Source organism: Mercenaria mercenaria, chromosome 14 (assembly GCF_021730395.1).
Source record: "Mercenaria mercenaria strain notata chromosome 14, MADL_Memer_1, whole genome shotgun sequence".
Taxonomy (NCBI): domain Eukaryota; kingdom Metazoa; phylum Mollusca; class Bivalvia; order Venerida; family Veneridae; genus Mercenaria; species Mercenaria mercenaria.
In genome coordinates, this window is record NC_069374.1 from 31,870,675 (window position 1) to 31,894,646 (window position 23,972).

The window sequence follows — 23,972 nt, forward strand, 5'->3', positions numbered from 1 at the left end:
AACACACATGAGCCGCGCCATGAGAAAACCAACATAGTGGCTTTGCGACCAGCATGGATCCAGACCAGCCTGCGCATCCGCGCAGTCTGGTCAAGATACATGCTGTTCGCTAACAGTTTCTCTGATAGCAATAGGCTATGAAAGCGAAAAGCATGGATCCTGCGCTGGTCTGGATCCATGCTGGTCGCAAAGCCACTATGTTGGTTTTCTCATGGCGCGGCTCATATAGACACAGGTTTCTGAAAGTGAGAGTAAAATTCATTCAGTGTCAAACTATTGATGTGTGATAATATCTACAGTGACTATTTTGATTATTTATTTAAACATGAACATGAACATCTCTGAAAATTCTTATCATCATCTCTTCTCACCAATGGAATCCGCTTCTTCAAACTACATGTACCACCAAATGTGTAATAATTTTCTGTGCTCTTGTAAGGCATTTTGTTTTGCAAATTTAGAAAACGTCGTAGTAATGCAGCCAACCAATACTACATATATTCGCAACAGTTCTTTTCAATTACTTTCGGTAAACAGCCAAAGCTGAAATCTTACCGTTCAGATCTCAATCAAATTCAAATTAAGCCCAAATAATCTCTTTATATTGCCTAATCATCAAAGCAACTGATTGTGGGGTCTTAAACAGTCTCGGTCAATTCATTTGTCTGGTGTAATGTTTTATAGCTTCCAGGAGTTATAACGTCCAAAACACAAGCATTTTGACTCCTTTCATACGTTCTTTGTAAAACAATCTTGAAACGAGTAAATAAATACAAATACGCGGGGGAAAAAGTACATTTACTCCTTTTATCCACATTAATTAATAACATTTCACATCAAAATTTGTTCTCAATTGGATTATAAAAATTCTTATGAGTCTGATTAAATCGAAACGTGACACAAAACACGAAGTATTACACATTTCAAAGACGTCTCCAGAGAGCGCAAAGAAAATCTTTCTTTTCAAATGAATACAAAGAAGAAATATTCGAATTTTTATGAAAATAATCATTCTCTTAGAAACACAGGGGAACTATAAAGGCCGATTTACACGGGGGTGATTTTGGTTAATTCGAATTAATTAAGCACAAAATGCTTTATATAAACGCATTATGCAAGACAGCAAGTCATCGTTCCTAATAAAACCAATTGCCGTCACCGTATCTTCGAATTTAATTGTGCGGCTTCCTGTTAAAATGCTTTAATTTTTCAATCAATGCAAACAAGGTTAATGACAATAGATACTTTTTCTAAGAGTATTTGGAATAAGTTTAAAAAAGTAAATGCGTTTCATTTAAGCACATTTCAAAATAAATGAAGTTTATATCAGTGTAAAAACGCTCACAATTGCTCAGTAAATCTACATAGCCCGGTTTATATTCAATTATCTGCTTAATAATATGATTTTACTACGTGAAATTGCGATTTTCATCACACCATGTAATTATAGTGGTTATTAAGTTACTGTAAAATTATAATTTTGTTTTTGGATACAAGCTGAATTATAAACGCGATCAAACTTGCACAGGGTAATACGCATATTTATTACATTCTATTTACAAAACTTCAGGAAATCAGGTTTCAAGCATAATGTCGAATATTGCGACATTAAGACAATCAGTTTAATGAAAATATATTTGCAGTTAATATTCATAGCAATGTATCAAAAATAATATAAAGCAGAACCATGTTTTAAAATATTTAAACACGAAGGAAAGGCTATACGCATGCGGCATAATTTCACTGAATTTATAAACGTGGCATATAACCGATTGTAAGGATTTCAATATATTGAAACATGGTTCTACTATAATTTATTTCAATTCTTTTTTATGAAATTGGGAAAAGCGAGAGAAATCCTTCAGAACAGGGAGAAAAGAAATTATTTCGTTATGGCTATGTACGGCTAAATTAACCAAGGTCATTGTAGATAGACACTCCAGTTCTTTTAGCGTACTTGGTACACGTGGTACAGTTCTTTTAGCGTGCGCCTATACACGTGAAACCCTCTTTCGTGGGAAGAACAAGTACTGGTCACATAGTTAAGCCGTAGAGCATTTCAGAAATGCGCTATGTTTCGACAATGGTGGGAAGAACAAGTACTGGTCACATAGTTAAGCAGTAGAGCATTTCAGAAATGCGCTATGCTTCGACAATGGTTAACATTGTCGAAACATAGCGCATTTCTGAAATGCTCTACTGCTTAACTATGTGACCAGTACTTGTTCTTCCCACTAAAGAGGGTTTCACGTGTATAGGCGCACGCTAAAAGAACTGTACCACGTGTACCATGCACGCTAAAAGAACTGGAGTGTCTATCTGCAATGACCTTGGTTAATTCTTGTCAAAAGAGAGCCCGCCTGCTTAGCTGAGTCGGTAGAGCATTGGTCTACGGATCGCGGGGTCGTGAGTTCGATCCTCGGGCGGGGCGTATGTTCCACGTGACTATTTGATAAACGACATTTTGTCTGAAATCATTAGTCCTCCACCACTGATTCATGTGGGGAAGTTGGCAGTTACTTACGGATAACAGGTCTGTACTGGTACAGAATCCAGGAACACTGGTTAGGTTAACTGCCCGCCGTTACATGACTGAAATACTGTTGAAAAACGGCGTTAAACCCAAAACAAACAAACAAACTTGTCAAAAGAAATACTACACTAAGTCTTGTATATTATCTGCTTTTCTGTGACAGTCTACACTGAAAATACCAGTATTTTCTTTTCTTTTCCCAAGGGTTTTCTTCGCATTGGACGCAATTCTGACAAGGTAAAGCAATACATTTTTAGAACATACGGTATGATTTTTATGTCTTGTACAACATTTACTTATAATCGAAGGCCTTATGTTCTTTTACCTGCTTCTTTCTCTATAATTTTAGCCGTGTTTCGTAAAATATTCTGATTTGTCTAATGCCTTCTAATTTAACAGATCATGTCACTTCTTTCAACCTAAAGTTTCTGATAAGCAACTAGATTTTCTCTTTTTCTCTGTTAGACTCTACTCTAAAATTTGTTGTTTTTCTTCCTATTTTACAAAGCGAGGTTTCCTTCGTATCGGACGACCTGATAAGGTAATAACACAACTCTTTTGATAAAATACCTCGTCATTTTGGTGGTGTATTTGTCTTTTTTCTGTATGACCATTTCCAGTACAGAATACAAATTTCACAGTGATAAAAATAGTAACACAAAGATCACAATGTTATCAATATTATGAAGAATTAGTCTAACCATCATGTGCACTCTCAAAGCAGGATGTTTACTTTGCATATATCAAAAGTATCAGTCATCTCTTTGTCCAAATTAATGATATAGTAATCAAAGCTCAAAGCATTTTGCATCGAATATTTGTGCTTCAAACTTTCTCCTGTTGTTTAAAAAGGATTCACTGAATAATACTGTAATGATATACTGTTTCATATCTTTACTTATTTCTGTTTTTTTTTTTGTCTTTCGTCAGACCTTTCTCAGAATTGGAAGAGCACCAACTGACCAGGTAAAGAGGATTTCAAAGATGTAGATATTAATGAATCCAGTTTGTGATGGCATCTTTTTGCAAACTAGCTCGCGTACAGAATACCTATCGTTCATTATTGAAATTGCACTTAAGCTTATCACTAACGTCAGGTTTAAAGTTTTGTTCCTTCATCTTGTCATTGACTTCGATACCTTTTATCTGAAAATTTTAAAAGTATGTATAATTATTGAATCAATAATAAAATGTGTACATTCTTATAGCTCGTAAATTCTTTCTTCATATTTAAATTCATTCAAACTGAAGTTAAAAATAAATAATTTTGGATGCTCATATACATTAAGGTGGGCAAATGTTATCAATGGGTTCTAACCGTCACTTCAAGGAACTCTGATGTTAAACAAGATACTGTTCCGTTCAACTTCGCTAAAATAGATATGGCAAATGTATTCAAAGAGCACAGTGATGAAAATTGTTACGATATGAATAAAGAAGAAAATTTAGAAGATAGATATATGTCTATTTGATTTTAAATGTATATAACTGATATGAATTGCAGACATTTTTAAGAATCGGACGTTCAAATGAAATGACAAATGAAGACCCCTTAGAAACGACGGATGGTTCAAGTAATGAAAATTCTATGGTGAGTACTTACTGCTTACTTATATCTTGATTTCTTCTTCTGAATGAATGATGACGTAAAATGATCCAGTTAAGCTTGAAGATGATATTGTCTATGAATTGACAATTTGTTTGAAAATCATTGACAGATATTACGAAATGAATGTATCTTCCGACTAAACGCTGTCACTTATTTTATGTTTACATTTCTGCATAGTTTTATGTATGATATTTTCAAACACAATAAATGTATACATGCTTGATTAATTTAGACCTACATATTACTAGGTCGAAAATAAAATCAAAATGTCGTCTTATCTCAGACAAACCTTTATTCGTAAAGTGATTATTGCAGTTCGAGCAATGTAATCAGTAACTGTAACTCAAAGCTCCAATTTATATTTGATAGGTTTTTTCGCGATTCTCGTATAAATCATACAAGTTGCTAATCAACATTTTATTTATTGAAAAAGCAACGGCATGTCTTATACACCTGTTTTGCATCTTTAAATTGCCAATCAGTTACATATCATTGAAGAACAATAACCCAATCAACACATTTACCTTACCCAAAAAATGCATTAAGTTGAAGAACAATCATTTCTTAGAACATTTGGATTCATATTAACTGTTTGTTATCTCCCTCCCCTCAGATAACTATTTCGTAAATGTTAATTCCTGACCTTTGTCATTTATAACATGTTTATCAATGTGTACAACAAAGCTAACGAACACCGGCTGAGTATTGCAAATACTTTTGTCGTTAAAATCATCTTCTTTGACTGTCAGTGGTTACAACAGTTTTGATACCTTTTCCGCAAAGTATGTATCTTGTTAAATATATTATATAAGCATACTGTATATAAACGATCAAAATATATTTGAACGAGAATTTGATGTCTTCTAAGAAATATGTCATGAGCAATCAAATAAAATATTTCATTCGGCAAAATATATACGTTTCCAAGACAACGACCACTTTACAAGCTGTTCTTAATATTTTTAAGTAATATGGACATATACATGGTGTTACCAAATACTTTACATATAAAACTTAGTGACATACAAATAATTGATATGTTGTTAATCAGGCTGGATCATATAAAAGTATTGATAGCAATATATATATTTCGGAGATAGGATAGATGACCTCATTTAATAACATTGTCATTTACAGAGCGAGATTAAGAAATCTCTCCGATATTTAGGTGAACGATATTCTCTCGGTTCTCTTACATGTATTACCATAGAAATAAAAACTTTGACAATGTGGTAACGCAAATCAGTTTGTTGTGCTTATCTCTCTCCAAGTGAAAAATTAATTAGCATATCAATTCCAAAATTCTCCAGAGATTAAGACATTCTAAGAGCATATAATGTTCTCCAGAATTGTATTACAGTAGATTCTAACATGATAAACACTGTTTTTCATGAATTATGGAAGACCGGTGTGGAAATTGATACTGGCGGCGACATGGGAAAACGGGTAAGCTCACAAAAGAATTCTATCCTACTGGGACAATATCTAAAGGCATCGTGGTAGACATAAATTGTTTAATTAAACATAACTGCAGTAGTTAAGTGACATAATATAGGACAGAAAGTCTTTATGTGCTCTGTGAAAATTTATAGGCAATAAAAATGCTCGAATCCATCGTTGGTAAAATATTAACAGAGCCTGTATTCATAAATATTTTAATAGTGAAACTGCAAAAGTTTCTGCTTGCTTTATCTTTATCAGATTTCTGGATTGAATTAAATCATCATAAGAACTTACAGTTATGGAGAGTTCTACAAAACTTCAGCAAAATAAATATATATTGCTAACTTAGTCCAGAAATATCGGCCAATCTTTCGAACTAGAAGAAATGAAATTGTTGAATAATTTTGTTAATCAAGACAGTATTAAAGAACCATACGGGTTGTGTCTTGCAACAAGTATGCTACTTATTTTTATGCTTGGTACCTGCAGTTTTCAGCATGTTCTAACTTATTTAACAATTTCGTTTTGCTTTAAACATATTTATTTATCAAGATATATTTATACGTTTATTATGACATGTGGATCGAACTGAAAGCTACACGATTATCACAATTTGTTGATGTAGCGGTAAAACGTAGTTTGCAGCGTGGTTTGAATGGCCATAGCTAGGAGCAGTCGCTGTGCCGAGGCGGCTTCGAGTCCGCAAATAGCTCAAACATGTTCTAAATATAGTAATATCAATAGAACAAAAGCCGACAATCATTTTTTTCTTTAATAGTTAAATGACTTTTGCTGCATATCGCAACAGACATAAGTTTGCAATATTCATATTACAGGGACTCCGAATAGGGAAACGTATAATAGGGGCCTTCAATAAGGTAAGGTGTCTGTGTTGTGGCCCTATTTGGTGTACAATTTATATTCAAGGTACAATTTATTTTTAAAATGAAAAGCGTTTGTTTAGCAAAGATATTAATTTGCTTTATGATTATAGTTATGTAAAAAATCAAAGTTCAATAAAATCAATGTATATATTTTTATAAAAAGATGACACCATTTTATAAAACAGACGATTTCGCTCATTTCTTTAAAGATATCTGTCTGATATTTAGCTGTACAATATCAAACTACATGTGAAAGCTTGGTCACACTGGTAACGGCAACCAACTCTTTGTGCTTATCGCACTCCAAAACATGAGCCTAGTAAATTAATTCGGTCCCCCTTGATTTGTTCATAAGTTCTAAAAGTAACAGGAAAATATATTCTGATCTGCGGGTTTCAAAATAGATAAGGTAATGACAAACTAATATTGCTTTACATGTTTTAGTCATTGAATGAACACTATTCCTGTGGCAAAATATATAAGTTCGTGTACAGTAAGTCAAAGCTTGCCTTATGCAAGCCTTTTAATTAATGCGGAAGATTCAAATCAGGTTTATGCGAAAACTATTTATGCATTTTCCTGTCATATACGCAAATGAGCCATTTTTGGTCAGAGAAAATGGATACTATTCTATTCGTCTTTTATTCCTTCTTGTTCATTGGGAAAGAAGAACACCTAATCGCACAAATATCGACAGAGCCAAGTAACACTACAGTCTTAGAAACATGCACCTCAGTGAATGAAATTTGTTTTAAAGATTACTATTTTTATATTATAGAACCCAACCGAAAATACAAAGACAAATAATATTAATAGTAGAAGTATGCACAGGGCTATTTGAATGTTTCTAGACATTTTATCTACTGTCAGACTTCCTAAACATCATCTAAAATACAAAAACAAAATGCTGTTGAATGAAAGCTGAAGGCTCTCCCCAGTTGTATGCAGAACATGTCCAGATTGTGTCTGCTACGTTTGTAAGATAAACAATTACTCCTCTACAAAATGTCAATTTTAATATTATTGACATTAAACTTTATATCAAACAAAAATGTATGAAGTTGTAGGTGGATTAACCTTAACTGAATATGACTGACATTTAAGATAACTGAAAATCATTATGGATAAAAAAAATAAATATCGAACACCACAATAAAGCTTTAAAATATATTTACATGACAAACACAAGGGGCAGAAAATTAGGTTTCCAGACTGGATTGAATTTCTTTATGGTACCTTTTAAAGCTTTTCTTGTAATAGTGTCCTCATCAGTTTACGCGATTGAAAACATTTTCCTTTGTTATTAGGGAACAGTTAACACGGGTATTTACAGTAACCTTTTCTATTTGGTTGGGTAACAATAACATCAATACATTACATTCGTTAACAAAACGTGGACTAATAAAACCTGAAACTACAGCTTCCCAAGAGAGCAATACACTTTAATAAGATATAATCTCTTAAATAACAAAGTTTTGTTTGCCTAGCATTCTTTTGAAAACCAAGAGACACCCTACTGATCGGTTATAAACGGCGTTCTTTTCAATCAAACTTGTCAGTTTTAATGAATAGGTATTTAATTGTTATTTCTTTCTCCTGCGACCTAACAGGAACTATATGGTGAGATTTTTGTTATACTGATCTTTGTCATTACAGACAAAAGGTATCATTAGATATATTGCCTTTTTAAGAGTGAGAACAAGGATATGTATCCAGATGAAAAAGCCAAGTTCTCAGAAACGCTAAACAGGTTTGCTCAGCATCACACCATAACAAGTATATTTTCGCACAGTACACCTGAGGTTAAAGGTGTACGCCATATTCTGCATTACAACGTGCACATATTGTGGTCATTCATTTGTGAACTGATATGGTTTTTTTTGTGCAATGCAGGAAAACTCGAACGGCCTAACACCTGAAGAACTTCAACTACTCATGGCAAATAAAGACTTATTATTAGAATACATGGAAAGACATCCGGATATATTGGATGGCAGTCAGGAAGATGTAGATGACGACGTGAGTCAACGCATGCGCAGAACGATTATCGTCGTAAAATCGATATAGAACTATATATTTCAACTTCTACAGCATGTAAAATATGAATGTTCTCATAATTATATGCATTTCTTATCACTGAAAATGAAATATATGTAAACCTATTCCTTATTTGTATGTCCTCTTCTCTTTATCGTTCTAATGTAAGAAACCATGTAACTTTCAAAAAAGATGGTACAACATGTTTGTATGTCATTCATACAGTTGGTTTCATTGTCCAGTATAGTCAATATATATTTATGCTGAGTGACTTTTTAACACAACACAAAGATATAACCATTGCTGACTGAGGAGGACACTATAGTATTACGTACTAAGTATATATTGAAACTATTTGGTTATGAAATGATTTCATTAGAAAATGGTTCAATCACATCGAGCCTGCAACATTTTCATTTATGTCGTGTTGGGCGATCTGTGGTTTTCCGACTTTTCTATTTTGATATGTAACATATTACAATATTGGAGGATTTGTGTATATAAGTATTTCCAATAGCTTTCACAGAAAAAATAATAACGAGATATTAGCTAAGTGTTTAAAGCGTTAGTTGTGATCAGTCTAACGTATACATTCGAATTTTAGCGCTTGGTCTTTAAAAACTAATCTCTTTGTGTAAATGCATTAATTGTGTTAGTTGTATAAATTGTCAGTCCAATATTAGACCAATTGTAATCTTACTTTATTATTTATGAACACGTAGAAGCATACGTTTGAGAGTTATATGATGTCAGTATCATAACATATCTTAAAACCTCCTTTCCTGGAAAACACAACGCAACTATTGTTAAGTCTCTGCCACCACATTTCTTTGTTGAAGTGTGCTCTTGCTGATTAAGGCATATGCTAGATTTTTTTTCTTTAAAATGGCGAATGACATTATGAATAGATCAGTTCTATGTCACAGCTGTTTATTGTCTGATGTTAAAAAGTCAGTTCTGTGTCACTGTTGTTTTTATATTCATATGTTTGTATGTAAGTTATATTCAACTGTAGATGTAAATCAGTCATCTATTTTTACATATTACATGTTTATATATTTTATATACAGTTTAGCATGTTTGGTAGACGGTCAAAGAATGTTAAAAGAATTTACAGGAGGATTCACAAGTACTATCTAAAATATAGTTTTATTATTTAACCAGGTATCACTCTTCGGTGTTGGTTACAGTACGAATTTACGCACGGCTTTTCTAAAACAACTTGTATATTAATATCCATTCTATTTTTTCAGTGTACCTATTGATTTATATCTTCCAGAAATTTGAGAAAGCAGTTGTACGTGCAGATACAAAGGGTGGCATACAAATAGATGCTGAATATTTTCAAAGCCTTTTGCATATGTTTAAAACGCTTACTACGTTCTTATGATTTCGTTGCTAGAAAATGTCTCAAAAATCATATTAGAATAATAAATTCATTGATGTCATTAGAAGGATTTTAATCCTTCAGTTCTTTTCTTACAGGCAGGATTTTAGTTGTTATTAAAAATGATAATAAAATATTTTGCCTGATAATCTAATTATTTACCAACAGAAGTTGAGCTGTAGTTGCTTTTAAAATAAACAAATCATTCTATCCATGCAAAGCAACAAATCAAAATTGTTTGTTAACAGTGCTACTTTAGTGTCTTCACTGATGCATGGTCCGGTCAATCTTGGAAAGGACATTACCCGTTTATAGGGAGAATCGCTGTAACAGTGAAAACTGGCATTAATTTAATAATCTTTTTTTCAGCCTTGTATACTATTGTATTACATTTCATTACTTATTACTATTTTGTTAACATTTCAATACTGAATTATGTAACTTCTTAACAATCTCTTATTATGTTACTCTTCAGCAAAAAGTATGGTTTCCAGTTTCTAAAAAATAGTGTAGCCGACAAATAGGTTGAAAATTAAAATAAATAACTAACTATAATATTTATGAATAAATGTTTAAACATACTGAAAAATAATTGAATAATTGTTATTAGATGTGTGGTTTTTTTTCAGGCATATTTTGCCTTTCCAAGACAAGGACGAGCAATGGTGTGTATATATTTATCAATTTAAAGGCACTTACCTCCAGATTTGGCTAAAAATGATCTTTCCTTAAAATTGAAGTTTGGTCATATTATGAATATAAGAATATGAGGTTTTGTTTCAAAACTATCTAAACATACCTAACCAAGAAAAAAAATGCTAGAGTCGGGAATCGAACCCGTGCCACCGCGGCAAAAAATTCGTTCCAGCAGTTTTTACCTATACACCACGGAGGAATACGTATATAACGTTTGTTAAATATAGATATTTATAATCACGACAGTTCACCTTGAGTAAAGCGTTACGAACGCTTTTAAATTTTCAATGTAAAAAATAGTAAAACAACTAATTCTCATGTCAGTTATTAAGTTTCAAAGCTTTCTTAAGAAATGTAGCATAAATTCCTGAAAATTTTCACTTTTTTTGTTGTTGTACGATCTGGAGGCCGGTGCCTTTGATGAACAGTAAAACAGTTGTAGTCTGTCATAAAAGAAAATGCTTAAGGCAGGTGGCTGCTTTAGACAAGTTGAAATTAGAACAAATAGTTATTTTGAGAAGTTAGCTGACTGAACGCTTAACACAAGTGGTTGCTTAATACAGGTAGCCATTAAGGCTGGTTATACTGTATTCTTACGTACTTTGATTCATTATTTACATATAAAACAGTATATACATTGCTTTTATGAACCTGAAAGCGCGTTTTGTAAATCAACACACAAACTGAAGATATCTTAATATGCAGACATGAATAGGTATACAGTATCTGAATTTGTTTATACAAGTTATAGATATAAATGAATATTTTCTAACTTTAAAATCATGTTTTGTCAGATTTAATTTAACACTTTACAGTTTTGGTGGCTCGGTGAAAGGTTCGTCATATAAATGAACGTTAAATTGTTACTCTTTTCAGAGTTTCTACTTCCCGCGAATGGGGCGTTCAGGTGAAGATAGTTCAAAGTCTGCCTACTGTTGTGAAGAGGGTGTTCGCAGAGTCTTTACAGTAGGAAAAGGAAGTATAGAAATTTGTGGAAATGAGAAGACATGCTGTCCAGGCTTTGTTGAACAAACGAAAGTTTACAAAGATATCGTTATAACCGAATGTGCCGAGGTAAGAATAGAATTAGCAAAACAATACATTTTTCAGTCAGTATGGCAATAGTCAGCTGGTGAACATATATTTTGTCATTTTTTTTATGATGGGATATCTATTTCAACTGTAGATTACGTTACAACTTCTGATATATGTTATTTATTACTTTGCTGTCGCAGTCTGGATTCGTATTTGGATGCCATTTTTGGCGTGTTTTTGTTTTTTTTCGAAATTTCACATGACTTTTTAACATTTATTTTTACATTTCAATCTTTTCAGGAAAGTGGCTTAGACAAAATTAGAGCATATATTGATGACGAATGAAGAAAGAGCATCCAAAATATGATGACGTCACTACTAGACCTGTGACGATGACATCATTATAAGAACTGTGACAATTTTCTCTCTCGTCTGTTTGACACTATGCATGGCTCATTCAATATATTCATATCATTTGAGAATCTAGAAGCAGCTTACAATATTAAACAGTAAAGCAATACTTAAAAGAAACAAAATTGTTATCATTTCATTTTTTTTCAGTATTAAACTAAGTATTCATTTTCTAAAAACAATTTTAATATATCTGTCACTGTGCGAATATTCTGACTGATCACAGAACGGTAAGACACTTGAAAACTTTTAAGGACTACATTGAATTTCGATAAATGTCTATGTAATATTTTTAGACTTTCATCATTAAAAACAACAATTACTATTTAGAAGTTATTAGAGTTATTTTTCATTATCTTACCTGATTAAATTGATGAGTGAGTGTTTATTATTTGCATATTAAAACAAATTACGGCGAGCTGCAATTATTCTAAAACATAGAGGTTATAATGGAATTGATTATTGTGATTTGTTTTTTTTTTTGTGTGTGAATTTTGACGTTTAAGAGAATATATTTACAATTAAAGGAATCATTCATTTCAACAAAAGTATAATATTGAAACTCAAGTTTGTAAAATTGTATAATATTCAGTTTTCACAGTAACACTAATAGTTATTAAATTAGAAATGAGTGGAAACAACAGGAACGACCGTCAAAATTATTGTATCTTTTGAAATAATACTTAAACAGTGGTTAACAAATTCACAATTAGCTACAACTCTTTCTTCTTTAGAGGATTTATTCAAAGTTGAAGGAAACATTTTCCATATTTATATACAAAATAATACTTTGCATATATTAAAAAGTCGGATATATGTGTATAAGACTCAGATGACAATTATTACTTTCTCTTACAAAGGTCAATTTCACAAACTAGCGATAAATTAAATTTTTGTTACCTAGAACATCATCACAAAAATATAACCTGGGTCATCTTTTTCCGACGTCAAGTGTGTCGAGAAACATTTAATTGCTTATTTACTTCATAAAGTGGTATCGTAATATAATTGTATCACCCGAGTGTGGCTTAGATTTCTCTTTCCGATGTCAAATCCTTAATTATTACTGGCTCACTTCATAAACTAGTGTGGTATGAGTTTGTATCACCAAAGTGTGACTTACGTCTTTCTTTTTCGACTTCTTGTCTTTTTGATTAATGTCTAAAGTGATAATTACATGAACTTGTATCACCAACAATATGTAGATAATGTCATTCTGTTCCGATGTAGGGTTTTATTACTTGCAAACTTTATCAACTAGTTTGATAAAGAAATGCGTTTGTGTGTTTTGTGTCGTCATGCATTTTTTTGCTTTAGGAATGAAATCTGATATTGGTTATAAAATAAGTTTATTTTAAATTTGAAAGCTGTTGTTTTGAAAAGACATATTTTTCTTCATGTGTTAAATTAATAAACAAGAGAACTGGAAAATACTTCTGTTTGTTGCTTTATTCTAATGGAAATCAGCTAAGGTTTAAGAAGCTGTCTACCTCAAATAATAGTTCACCACCCTAAGCCTGAAACATTGACACTCGTTCCGTCGACGATCCCAGTCATCCTGAAGTTGATAACAATATCTTAAAAGGATTAACCTCTTTAATCCAATAGAAGGAATTTGATTTATCTGTAATTGTATTATTACGTCATACATCTGTGAAAACCAGGAAGAATATCAAATAGGAAAATTCAAACTCTAAATTAAATCTCTACTGCATTATATGCAGGCCCGGATCCAAGGCCGGGCTTAGGGGTCCGTGACCCCCCAGATGGCTGAGGAGTGACCTATACTCGTCAAAGTTGCACCCAACTATTTTAGCAAAAAAACAATATTGTTTCAAAATTCAGATCCCAAAGTGCACCAGAGTTCACCACTTCATACCTGTTTTTCAAATCTTTCGGGGGAAAATTGCACCAGAGGTCACCATTTTTACCTATATTTCAAAAATGTCTAGGGGAGACATCTGACCCCCTAAAATAATGGAAGTATCCCCTCCCATACCTCAGATTTTGATACAAAAAGCAGAAGAGGCCACTTATAATTCAAAAATTTCAGGGGAGACCCCCTGACCATCTTAACACAAGCGTATTGTCCCCTCCCGTGCATACCTCTGCTGGGTGCTATGCGCCTCGCCGGTGACGCCTTCGTCCTAAACTGGTGCCCCCTCAATCAAATATGTCTGGATCCGGGCCTGATATGTCTGGAGGTGTGTATGGAGGTGTGCGTTTTAAAATATGTACAGAAATACATAGACAACATAAAACATGTAGATAACGAAGACAGCAGGAATATAGGAAAATAGAGGAGCGACGCCATGGAGCGGTCAGTGATGCAACATCACTGTGGAGTTTTAATGGGCTTAAACCTTACTGTCTGACCTCTACCATGGTCAAAAGTTATATGACAGTGTAAATAAAGGATATCCCCACCAGGTTAATTCATAACACAAATAATGGTAACAAGATACACGGTACTGAAAACAAGTGCACATATTCAAAAAAGAATAGCCACTTTCCAGTACCGAAGCCTCTCCCTAACGATAACCTCCAGTACGGTATGATTGTATTGATATGGAAATGATTGATATTTACATAGAAATACATACTTTTATTAGCAAAGTAAACAATAATGTAGATAAAAGGATCAAAGAATACCGCGATGCATTTTGATTTAGTTAGTGGAGAAAACACCAGTCAGTTGTGAAAACACCATAATCTTAAAATAGTCATTGGCTGAAGATGTAGATGGGAATATCACTTATGAATAAGTAACAAAAGGCAAGATTATAATTTAGCCGCGCCATGAGAAAATCAACATAGTGGGTTTGCGACCAGCATGGATCCAGACCAGCCTGCGCATCCGCGCAGTCTGGTCAGGATCCATGCTTTTCGCTAACATTTTCTCTAATAGCAATAAGCTTTGAAAGCGAGCAGCATGGATCCTGACCAGACTGCGCGGATGCGCAGGCTGGTCTGGATCCATGCTGGTCGCAAAGCCACTATGTTGGTTTTCTCATGGCACGGCTCATATAACAATCATAAAAACCTATCACAACGAGCTTCAAGGACTTAATGCCATTTTGAATGCCTTTGCAACAGGTAGACCAGTAAGAGAAACATCATTAAAGGCTCATCAATAGGCCAGACTTTCAAAGAATATCAGTCTCAAAAGGCTTCAAGAACTGCCTTCTGTAGTCTTCAAGCTGTTCCGATAGTCAAAATTAAAGCGAAAATCTGAAGAGAAGTCAGGTTTCCTAAAAATGACACCTTAGTCTGCTGAGACAGCGTGTCAAACAAATGTTTATAGAGTAATTTCTAGTTTTATTTCCATAACTTTAAATAGCATAGCAAAACCAGTAGCAAGAAATACAAATCAAACGCACTATTAATATGTAAAACATGAACGATTTAATCGTGTTTTCTAATTAATTTGCAAATGTTCATGGGAAACTTGATCAGAATTTGCCCTTGCTCTGTTTTGTCAGATTTTAAACAGACTACGCAAAAGAGCTTGTTGAACATTGCGTGGGTATTCAATAAACAAGGTGTTAAGACAAAGTATGTTTACCACTAGGTACTAAATCAAGATTACAAAAAATACAGGACAAAGATCCAATTGGATTAGTCACGTTGAAAGAACGCTGCCTCCCAGAAGCATTCCACCGCCTCGGTAGTCTAGTGGTAGAGCGCCCGCTTCGAGTGCGGGATGTCGTGGGTTCGATCCCTTGCCGCATCATACCAAAGACGTAAACAATGGTACTAGTAGCTTCCTCGCTTGGCGCTCAGCATTAAGGGGTAGTGCTAGGACTAGTCCGTCCGGTATCAGTATAATGTGACTTAGTGGGGTATCATGCCACGTGTCTACGGTGTGATATTCCAGTGAAGCAGCACTATAAAGTTAGGCATAGTGCTTACTGCTACAAGTAGACACCGTCGTTTATATGACTGAAAAAATGTTGAAAAAGACGTTAAAACCCGAACACATACACACACACAGAAGCATTCCATAAAACAGTGTAAGCGATAGACATATGCACCCGATTAAATAGACATATACACATAACTTAATAGACATAAACACCTAACTAAATAGACATATACAACTAACTAAATAGACAAACAACACGACTAAAACAAACATTCAGGAACGAAATGCACCGCTTTGGAGCGGTCGAAAACAAAATATGAGCCGCACCATGAGAAAACCAACATAGTGCATTTGCGACCAGCATGGATCCAGAACAGCTTGCGCATCAGCGCAGTCTGGTCAGCATCCATACTGCCCGCTTTTAAACCCTATTGCAATTAGAGAAACTGTTAGCGAATAGTATAGATCCTGAGGTCTGGATTCATGTTGGTCGCAAATGCTCTATGTTGGTTTTCTCATGCGTGCGGCTCAAATATATTTAAACATTTGATGTGCAATAGATCTTGGCAAATCAAAAACATAACATACACATTTGAAGTTCTATCATTTACAGGTGTGTTGCCAGTAATTAGAATTGCTACTGCAACAGAATTAAGGTAATGGTGAATATTTCAAATGTTCAAAACGATGTTACAGCAATATACTGTATCCAGTAAGAGACTTGTATGCAAAATTTAAACAACTTTTACTGTGCCGTTTTTTTTATAAATTGTTTATAATTCATGATATTTCTTCAAGCTCAAGAAGGGACAAATTTCGAAGTGATCGCCACTGTCCAAAACGTTTGCAGAAAATTCATTATGCAGTTAATTTTGATGAAAGAAACGTCAAGCTATTGGTAAACAATTATAAAACACAAAATAAAACTGTGAATACCATTTTTTTCTAGGGTGCCTCAAGTAAAAGGATTTAATGAGACAGAACTCGAACATTGAAAAATTAACGTTGAGTCCTGTGGGACTGTTTTAAATTTTGCACACTTCATTCAAAAATAACATTGGGACAGAAATAAAACCTTCCTACATTTCTTCCACAATACGTAATCTTAAGAGTAAAGGCAAAATAGAGAACTTTTACCGCATGTATCTAAGTATAGTAATTTTAAAGATATCTAACTCAACCCCATTCTGTTTCAGAGGTAAATTCACTTTGTACAGCAAGAAATCGCTTATCAAATGAACATTTTTCACTTTTGTACAATAACATAAATAAATCTTGAAATAAGGTAAAACCTTAAAAGAAAAAGGAATATAAGGGAAAAAAATTGGTCCCAGTGGGGCTTGAACCTACGCCCCCTGAAAAAATTCAAGTCAACCTAGGTTTTTTTGTAGAAATTGAATACTTTTCAAAAAGGAGGTATGCTATTACATTCCTTAATTCCGAGTTTTAAAACAATAGTGCGAGCGTCTCTGTAAAACAAACTGACAATGATGTAGCAAAATAAAAGGTTACGATAAGTGAATAAAAGATTTGAAACACCAAAATTTAGCTATGTATACAAGAAACTTAGCGCCTTTATTTATTCGTGGCTGCTGCTACCATTGTCAAATAATAAAAAATAAAAAGATAAAAGGTAGATTTCCCGGAAGCACAGAGCACCCCAAACTCGGCCATAGACCCATGCATCGCAAAGTAGGGCCACAACAGAAGAAGCTGTAACAGAAAATTCTAACACGACTAGCAAATAACCTACATACATGTAGATCAAAATCTATCTCGGGTTATTCTGCAATAACCCACGCGCGTGCAATGACGTCATCCGATCCAAGTGCGTAGCATGGTCGTAAAAAGTAGTTTCCATTTTTTTCTATTCTCCAGACATATCAGGCCGGATCCAGATTTTTTTTCTGTTGATACTGTTAGAATCGAAATAACAAGTTCCCAAATGTGATTTATCGTAGAATAACCCGAGTATTTCGTTCTTATGCGAAACAATATATCACTCAGGCCTACGCCCTTCGTAATATATTCTTACGCATCAGAACTCAAGACACGGGTTATTCTACGAAATGCCACGATTGGGAACTTATTATTTCTTAAATATAGTAGACGGGTTGCTTCAAAAATCTACTAATATTGATATACCTATCAGTTCTTAAAACCATCCTTACAACTGCCATGAAGATAGTTGCAGGCTTTCTACAAGACATGACATTTATTTCCACAACCTGAAGATATGCAGTGCCATCAGGCATTCCTTAAGAAACATTTTATTGCTAATTCGGCAACTTAAACAACATGCACTGAAGTCTGCGTTTTATTTAAAATAACCAAGTGTATGAATACAAATATGCAAATTTATGGTCACGTGAACAGAACGAGACTTTGCTGTCATTTGAACTGGGGCGTCGTTGTTCTTAATCACCGTATCATACCAAAACTTTGCTTACGTAGCTAATAACATTGAAAAGTAGAAGCCCAACACGACAGAAATAAAATATTGCAAGCTCGGTTTGGCTAAAACAGCGGAAATATTGCTACCGCTTTGTGGGTTCGAGACGATCACGACAGAAAATGGTTAAAGCAAACTGTAGCGGTAGTTTTGCTAATTTCCTTTCTGAAACGGCAGTCTGAAGAAAGCCCAAGGCAGGTGTTATATATACCTCCCCAGACATCCAGTTTAGGCCAATACTGCTGGAAACAGTACCAATTTCGGTGAATCATCAAGTTGTGTGATAATATTGGTTACATTGCTGATGATAAAGTCAATATGAATTCATCAAATTTTGATAAGTTTAATTGAAAACGAATGCAAATACAAACAGTTGGCCGAATGTGTGTTTAAAACGACGACGTGACAATTGTAATTGTTCTTAAGATTCCATTTTATTAAATTTCCGTTGAGGTATCAGGTATCCTTAATCAACTTTTATTCATTGAAAGGCCTATTTGTTGGTTGAACAAATCATATACCACATGGTAAATATGCATGGGAATTTTCCCAAGTTTCCATTGATCATAAAACTGTGTACAGTCGTTGTACTTGTTTAATTTTCCATTTACGTTTTGAAAAAGCTTTAGTTTAAAAAACGGAATAATGTTATCAAACAGTTCCAGCAGATCCGGAGGCCTAATAGACTAATTGTACAAAGAGATTTATTGTCTGTTATTAACTATTTTATTTCCAAACTGATAATATTGAAGTAATAGAACACCTACAACTTCCTGGCGATTCCTTTATAGCTTCGTATCGAGATATTACGTCGATCGGGGTATTATGGGACAAAAATCATAAAGACTTCGTAAACAGACTTCCAAGATCACTTTCATTTTACAGCTACATGTATACTTTCCATTTCTCATTATAAGATTGGCCAGGCTTACATGCGTTCAAATTTGGGTGCACCAATTTTTTAGGAGGTATTTTCGTTCATGTCCGGGTATAACTTAAAAACGTATAGGACCCTAGTCATACACCATCAGTTTGTTTCGGGCGTATTTGGTATGTTTTGTTTGTTTGTGTAAAGCATTATCATGCATTAGATTATTCGAATCAAAGAAATATGAGAATGATTTTTAGATACATGTACATCTATTGATATAAAATGTTCGCATAAGTGTTGCAAGTGTTATTTTTAGGACATAAATGAGGGGGTTTGATATCATAAATTCAACGCTAAATAAATGTTAAAAAGAAAACTACTTTCATACAATCACAGCTTTTTACATAGTCAATGCATTTAAAATACAATAGTATAAAAATCAACAAATATAAGATAGTATTCAGTTATTGAATGAACTTCCGGTCAATAGTCTAAACTATTGCCCGGAGTCCAAGCTCATTCTGTGAGTTTTTTTATTACATTATATCAGAAATTGATTTTCAGTTTTATTTTTAGATATTTGAGATATAAGCCCAATATGCATGTGTTAAATACAGACCGATCATAGAATAGAATAGAATAGAATAACTATTATTCGCCAATTTTGGGCCCTTTTAGGCATACAGTTTTGACATACAAGTATGTATAAAGGCCTAAAGTTTCTAAAGGAAGAAAATCTAAGCTAAACTAAACTATATTCATATAGCACACATTATGGACTGAGGATTTATAAGGAGTCTTCAAAGGGCTTGTTGAACCAAGAATGTACTATAGAGGTCTATAAAGGGCGTGATACCAATATCTTCATCAATAAAAATCGGTTGCATTGAACTTGTTTCATATGATGGCGACGGATCAATATTTTGAAAAGAAAATAAAGATGCTCTAGAGTAACGGCGACCTCGTTTGGACAAGAATTTGTGAAAAACATTTATTTAACTTAAAAGCTTTAGCACTTTAAGTGGCGTAGATATATTGACAATGTTACAGCCGTGAAGAAATGGCTCTTCTGTTATAAAATGTTTAAGATTATGTGTAAACTAGGAGAAATTTGTAAAATGTTAAATGTTTTCCACTAAGTTATGATAAAGAATGTGTGACAACGGTGTTTTCTCTGTAGCAGCGAAAAATGGAACGAAATCATTTCGGCATGCAAATTATGAAATATTATGCATCTGTGGTATTCATTGTAACGCAAACATTATAATGATTATATACATATAAAGTTTGATGGACTCAATTTTCACGCAATTGTTGGTGATATGGTGTTTTATAGATTAAGACTACATATAGCTTAAATTTGGACAGGGAGAATTAAGTGTATTGAAATGAACAAAACATTGACAAACGTTGATAATTGGTTTATATGCCTTGGAACACTATATCTTTTTTCGCGCATAAGTTTCGTTCGGGAATATGTAGATACAATAAAATGTCATTATTTTATGAATTATATCGATTTGCATATACACTAGTGGAATTTTTCAACTAGAATACCAACATTTGTATAAAACAAACAAACCCTATAAAACATATATCCCTGGAAAATTATGTGATAGTTCTTAATTTGTTGATACAAATGGTGTAAAATTGATATCAATTTATCAAATTAACAATGGTAATACAATGCCTCTGTGCAGTCAAATGCCAAGAAAACAGCGGAAAGTGGTGGCCAAACATTCGCACAAAAACAACGGTTTTACATTAATTGTCAAGAAAAAAATGACCAAAAGTTAAAATTTAACATGTATTTTTCATGCTAATACTGAAAACAACTTACAACCACCAATATATTATCTACAGAAAACTACACAACAATGGGCTGTTGCTTTGAGTAAATAAAGAGACATTACAAGTCTGCAACGGCAACGTCCGTATTCTGGATCAAAGACACCTTCAGCATTACTTTGTCTTAAGCGGGATGACTTGGATTAAGTGTTATTCTATTTTATGGCGTTCGGGATTATGGAATCTAATCAATAGATGTGTAAAAGAATTCCGCTTAAGGCTGTGCTAGTGGGTGTGAGAGGTGTTGCACATTTCATTACCTCTCATGAACAAACTCCATAAATCCGAGTGTGCTATTAATTTGCTTGGTTGCATTCTGTGCTTCCAAAAGATCTTTTAACAGATTTTATTAAAAACAGTTTATTTACAATTTATTATTGCAGGGGTCTTATTTCAGAAACATGAAATTGTCTACTGTTGTTTTACACCCATGGAAGATCTATAAAATAGATTTATAATATACCATTTCTGGGACGTCATTCAGCTTTAATACATAGATCTACATAATGCATGCAAGTTGTGTATTTACTAAAAACATTAGATAGACAACGCAAAAACAAATCGAATTCAAGCAAATAAAGGATTAGAGCAAGTCCTAACACCGAGGAGATTAGAGTGGTTATACAAACCTCACTCATACTTGCCATAAATTAAAGGTAGTTTGAATATAATTATCATTCCCTGCCAGGTAAAATCTATACAAAGATAGCAAACACAACTTCTAAAAGTAGTCTTTATGTTCATTTTTAGCATACTACTGTTTGCAGATCAAATTGCCCTTTCGCCTTTTTTTAAATCGATAGACTTGTAACTTTACGTCACAAAAGCAGCGATGCTGAAGCTATTTTTGGATCTCGTCTATACAGGTAACTCCGCCTTTCCGATACGAGTAAAAAAAAATACCGAATGAACTTGTTACATTGGGTACATGACCGAGAAATGCTGATTTAAATACTGTTGGAACGGATGTTTAACCGGATTGTAACAGATGTACTAGATCTACTCATCATTTAAAATTTAAATGAAACTTGCCAAAATGCAGACTACATTTTAGTAGCGTGGATGTGAAAAAAAGACACCCTCTTATACATTACAGGCCTTTTTGTGCCTAAATTTCAGTACCTTTTGCTGCAGACTTTTCTTTTAAATAATGTATCTCGTGTTTAGTTTTCATAATAATTATAAAACGCGACTGACTCGAGTTGTTGGATTCGCTCACCATTGATTGAAGGGCATAATTCCCCGGAACCGACCATGCCTCTTTAGCTGAAAAAAGTCGGCAATTTCTTACGGAATATGTGAGTCTTAGTCTAACTAATTTGACGCGATCCCACGAGTTATTTTCTCCACTCGAAAGAAATTGTCATCGCTAGATTTGGGTTTGAATGATGATTTTGTTGCGAATATGTAGATAAATTCAAATAAAACTTACATGTATCAAAAGGTAGTCCAAATAATCTACTCAAGAGTTGAATATCGTTATATTTTTTGACTGGTCGATATCCCCTTTATGTAGACAAATATAAAACGAACTAAACGTCGAATTAATTTGCCTTATGTTTGTCTATAACTGGTTCTTTCCATGAACGCAGACATGTAAGGCGTATCAACTGCCTGTATGTAGATAACTGAAAAAGTGTTTAAACGACTTCAAATAAATACCGGGTAGTTTGTTTGTTTGTTTGTTTTGGGTTTAACGCCGTTTTTCAACAGTATTTCAGTCATATAACGGCGGGCAGTTAACCTAACCAGTGTTCCTGGATTCTGTACCAGTACAAACCTGTTCTCCGCAAGTAACTGCCAACTTCCCCACATGAATTATCAGAGGTGGAGGACTAATGATTTCAGACACAATGTCGTTTATCAAATAGTCACGGAGAACATACGCCCCGCCCGAGGATCGAACTCGCGACCCCGCGATCCGTAGACCAACGCTCTTACCTACTGAGCTAAGCGGGCGGGCAATACCGGGTAGTAGATCTAGATAAATTCACCTACACGTAAACCCCACATAAAAAAAGGAAATAAAAAACTATGATACCTTTCTATAAAAATTGTATACCATGCGGGATTGGAAATTCGTCGATAATAAGTGTCATAACAAACACAAAAAACGCTGTTTTCATTTGAACGTAGTTGAAATATTCTATATTCTACTTTTAAAACAACATAATCTATTATCACCTTATTGCACTTTACAATGTATGCATGTACGGCGATACTTCAAAGATACAGTCAGAGCGCACGCTTTGTGTGACGTCAAAATAAAGAAAAAAAGTTTCACGACAAGGTGAATAAATAATTTTTTGTTCTTGATGAGGCGGTGTTAACCTGTCAGGATTACTCCAAAACTAGCTTGAGCTTCACCGTTTTTGTGACGTAAACGTGCAACTCTATCGATTTCAAACAAGTTAAAGGGGCAATTTGATCTGCAAACAGTAGTAATTATCAGAGCAATCTAATAATAAAGAGACTATCATATTTTTCAAAAAGAGAGACTAGCATTTCTGTTATCAATTTTTCTAGTCTGGGGTCATTATTTCTAAGACATGAAGACCTCGTCATTTTTTATACATTCGGAAGTACATGTATCAAGTTTGTGGACCAGTAATGACACTCAGCAGTATGCATATGATTATATTACTCTCGTCAGGTAATTCGGCAGTTATTTTTTGGATGCAAAAAGCTCAATGTGCACATAACTTTAAAAAAGAAAAAGAAAAACCTAAACGAAATGCCTGAGTCGCATACGGATAATTCGTACTTTTCTGAATTTCATTACGAATCTACAACCTTAAGTATGAATGAAGTAGCATATTTGATGCAATCAAATATCAAATACTTGTTCTGATTATTACCAGAGCTTCTTTAACCTTTAACTGTATATACAATGTGGAGACA

The 23,972-nt window shown here is 33.8% G+C and overlaps 1 protein-coding gene across 13 annotated transcripts in view; it reads left to right on the forward strand.

Moving 5' to 3' along the window:
- Positions 1-13,466, forward strand: part of LOC123527177 (FMRFamide neuropeptides-like) — a 57,883-nt gene extending 44,417 nt beyond the window's left edge. For 4 of the 13 annotated variants that reach the window (XM_045306483.2, XM_045306486.2, XM_045306492.2 and 1 more), the window contains 10 exons: positions 2,738-2,770; positions 3,042-3,074; positions 3,464-3,499; positions 4,038-4,124; positions 5,547-5,588; positions 6,422-6,463; positions 8,363-8,488; positions 10,523-10,558; positions 11,466-11,663; positions 11,925-13,466. In XM_045306483.2, the coding sequence (XP_045162418.2) occupies positions 2,738-2,770; positions 3,042-3,074; positions 3,464-3,499; positions 4,038-4,124; positions 5,547-5,588; positions 6,422-6,463; positions 8,363-8,488; positions 10,523-10,558; positions 11,466-11,663; positions 11,925-11,969 (678 nt within the window). In that variant the 3' untranslated portion in view covers positions 11,970-13,466. The remainder of the gene's footprint in view (positions 1-2,737; positions 2,771-3,041; positions 3,075-3,463; positions 3,500-4,037; positions 4,125-5,546; positions 5,589-6,421; positions 6,464-8,362; positions 8,489-10,522; positions 10,559-11,465; positions 11,664-11,924) is intronic. The other 9 variants (XM_053523178.1, XM_045306485.2, XM_045306484.2 and 6 more) reach the window with 9 other exon arrangements.
- Positions 13,467-23,972: the final 10,506 nt, after the last annotated feature.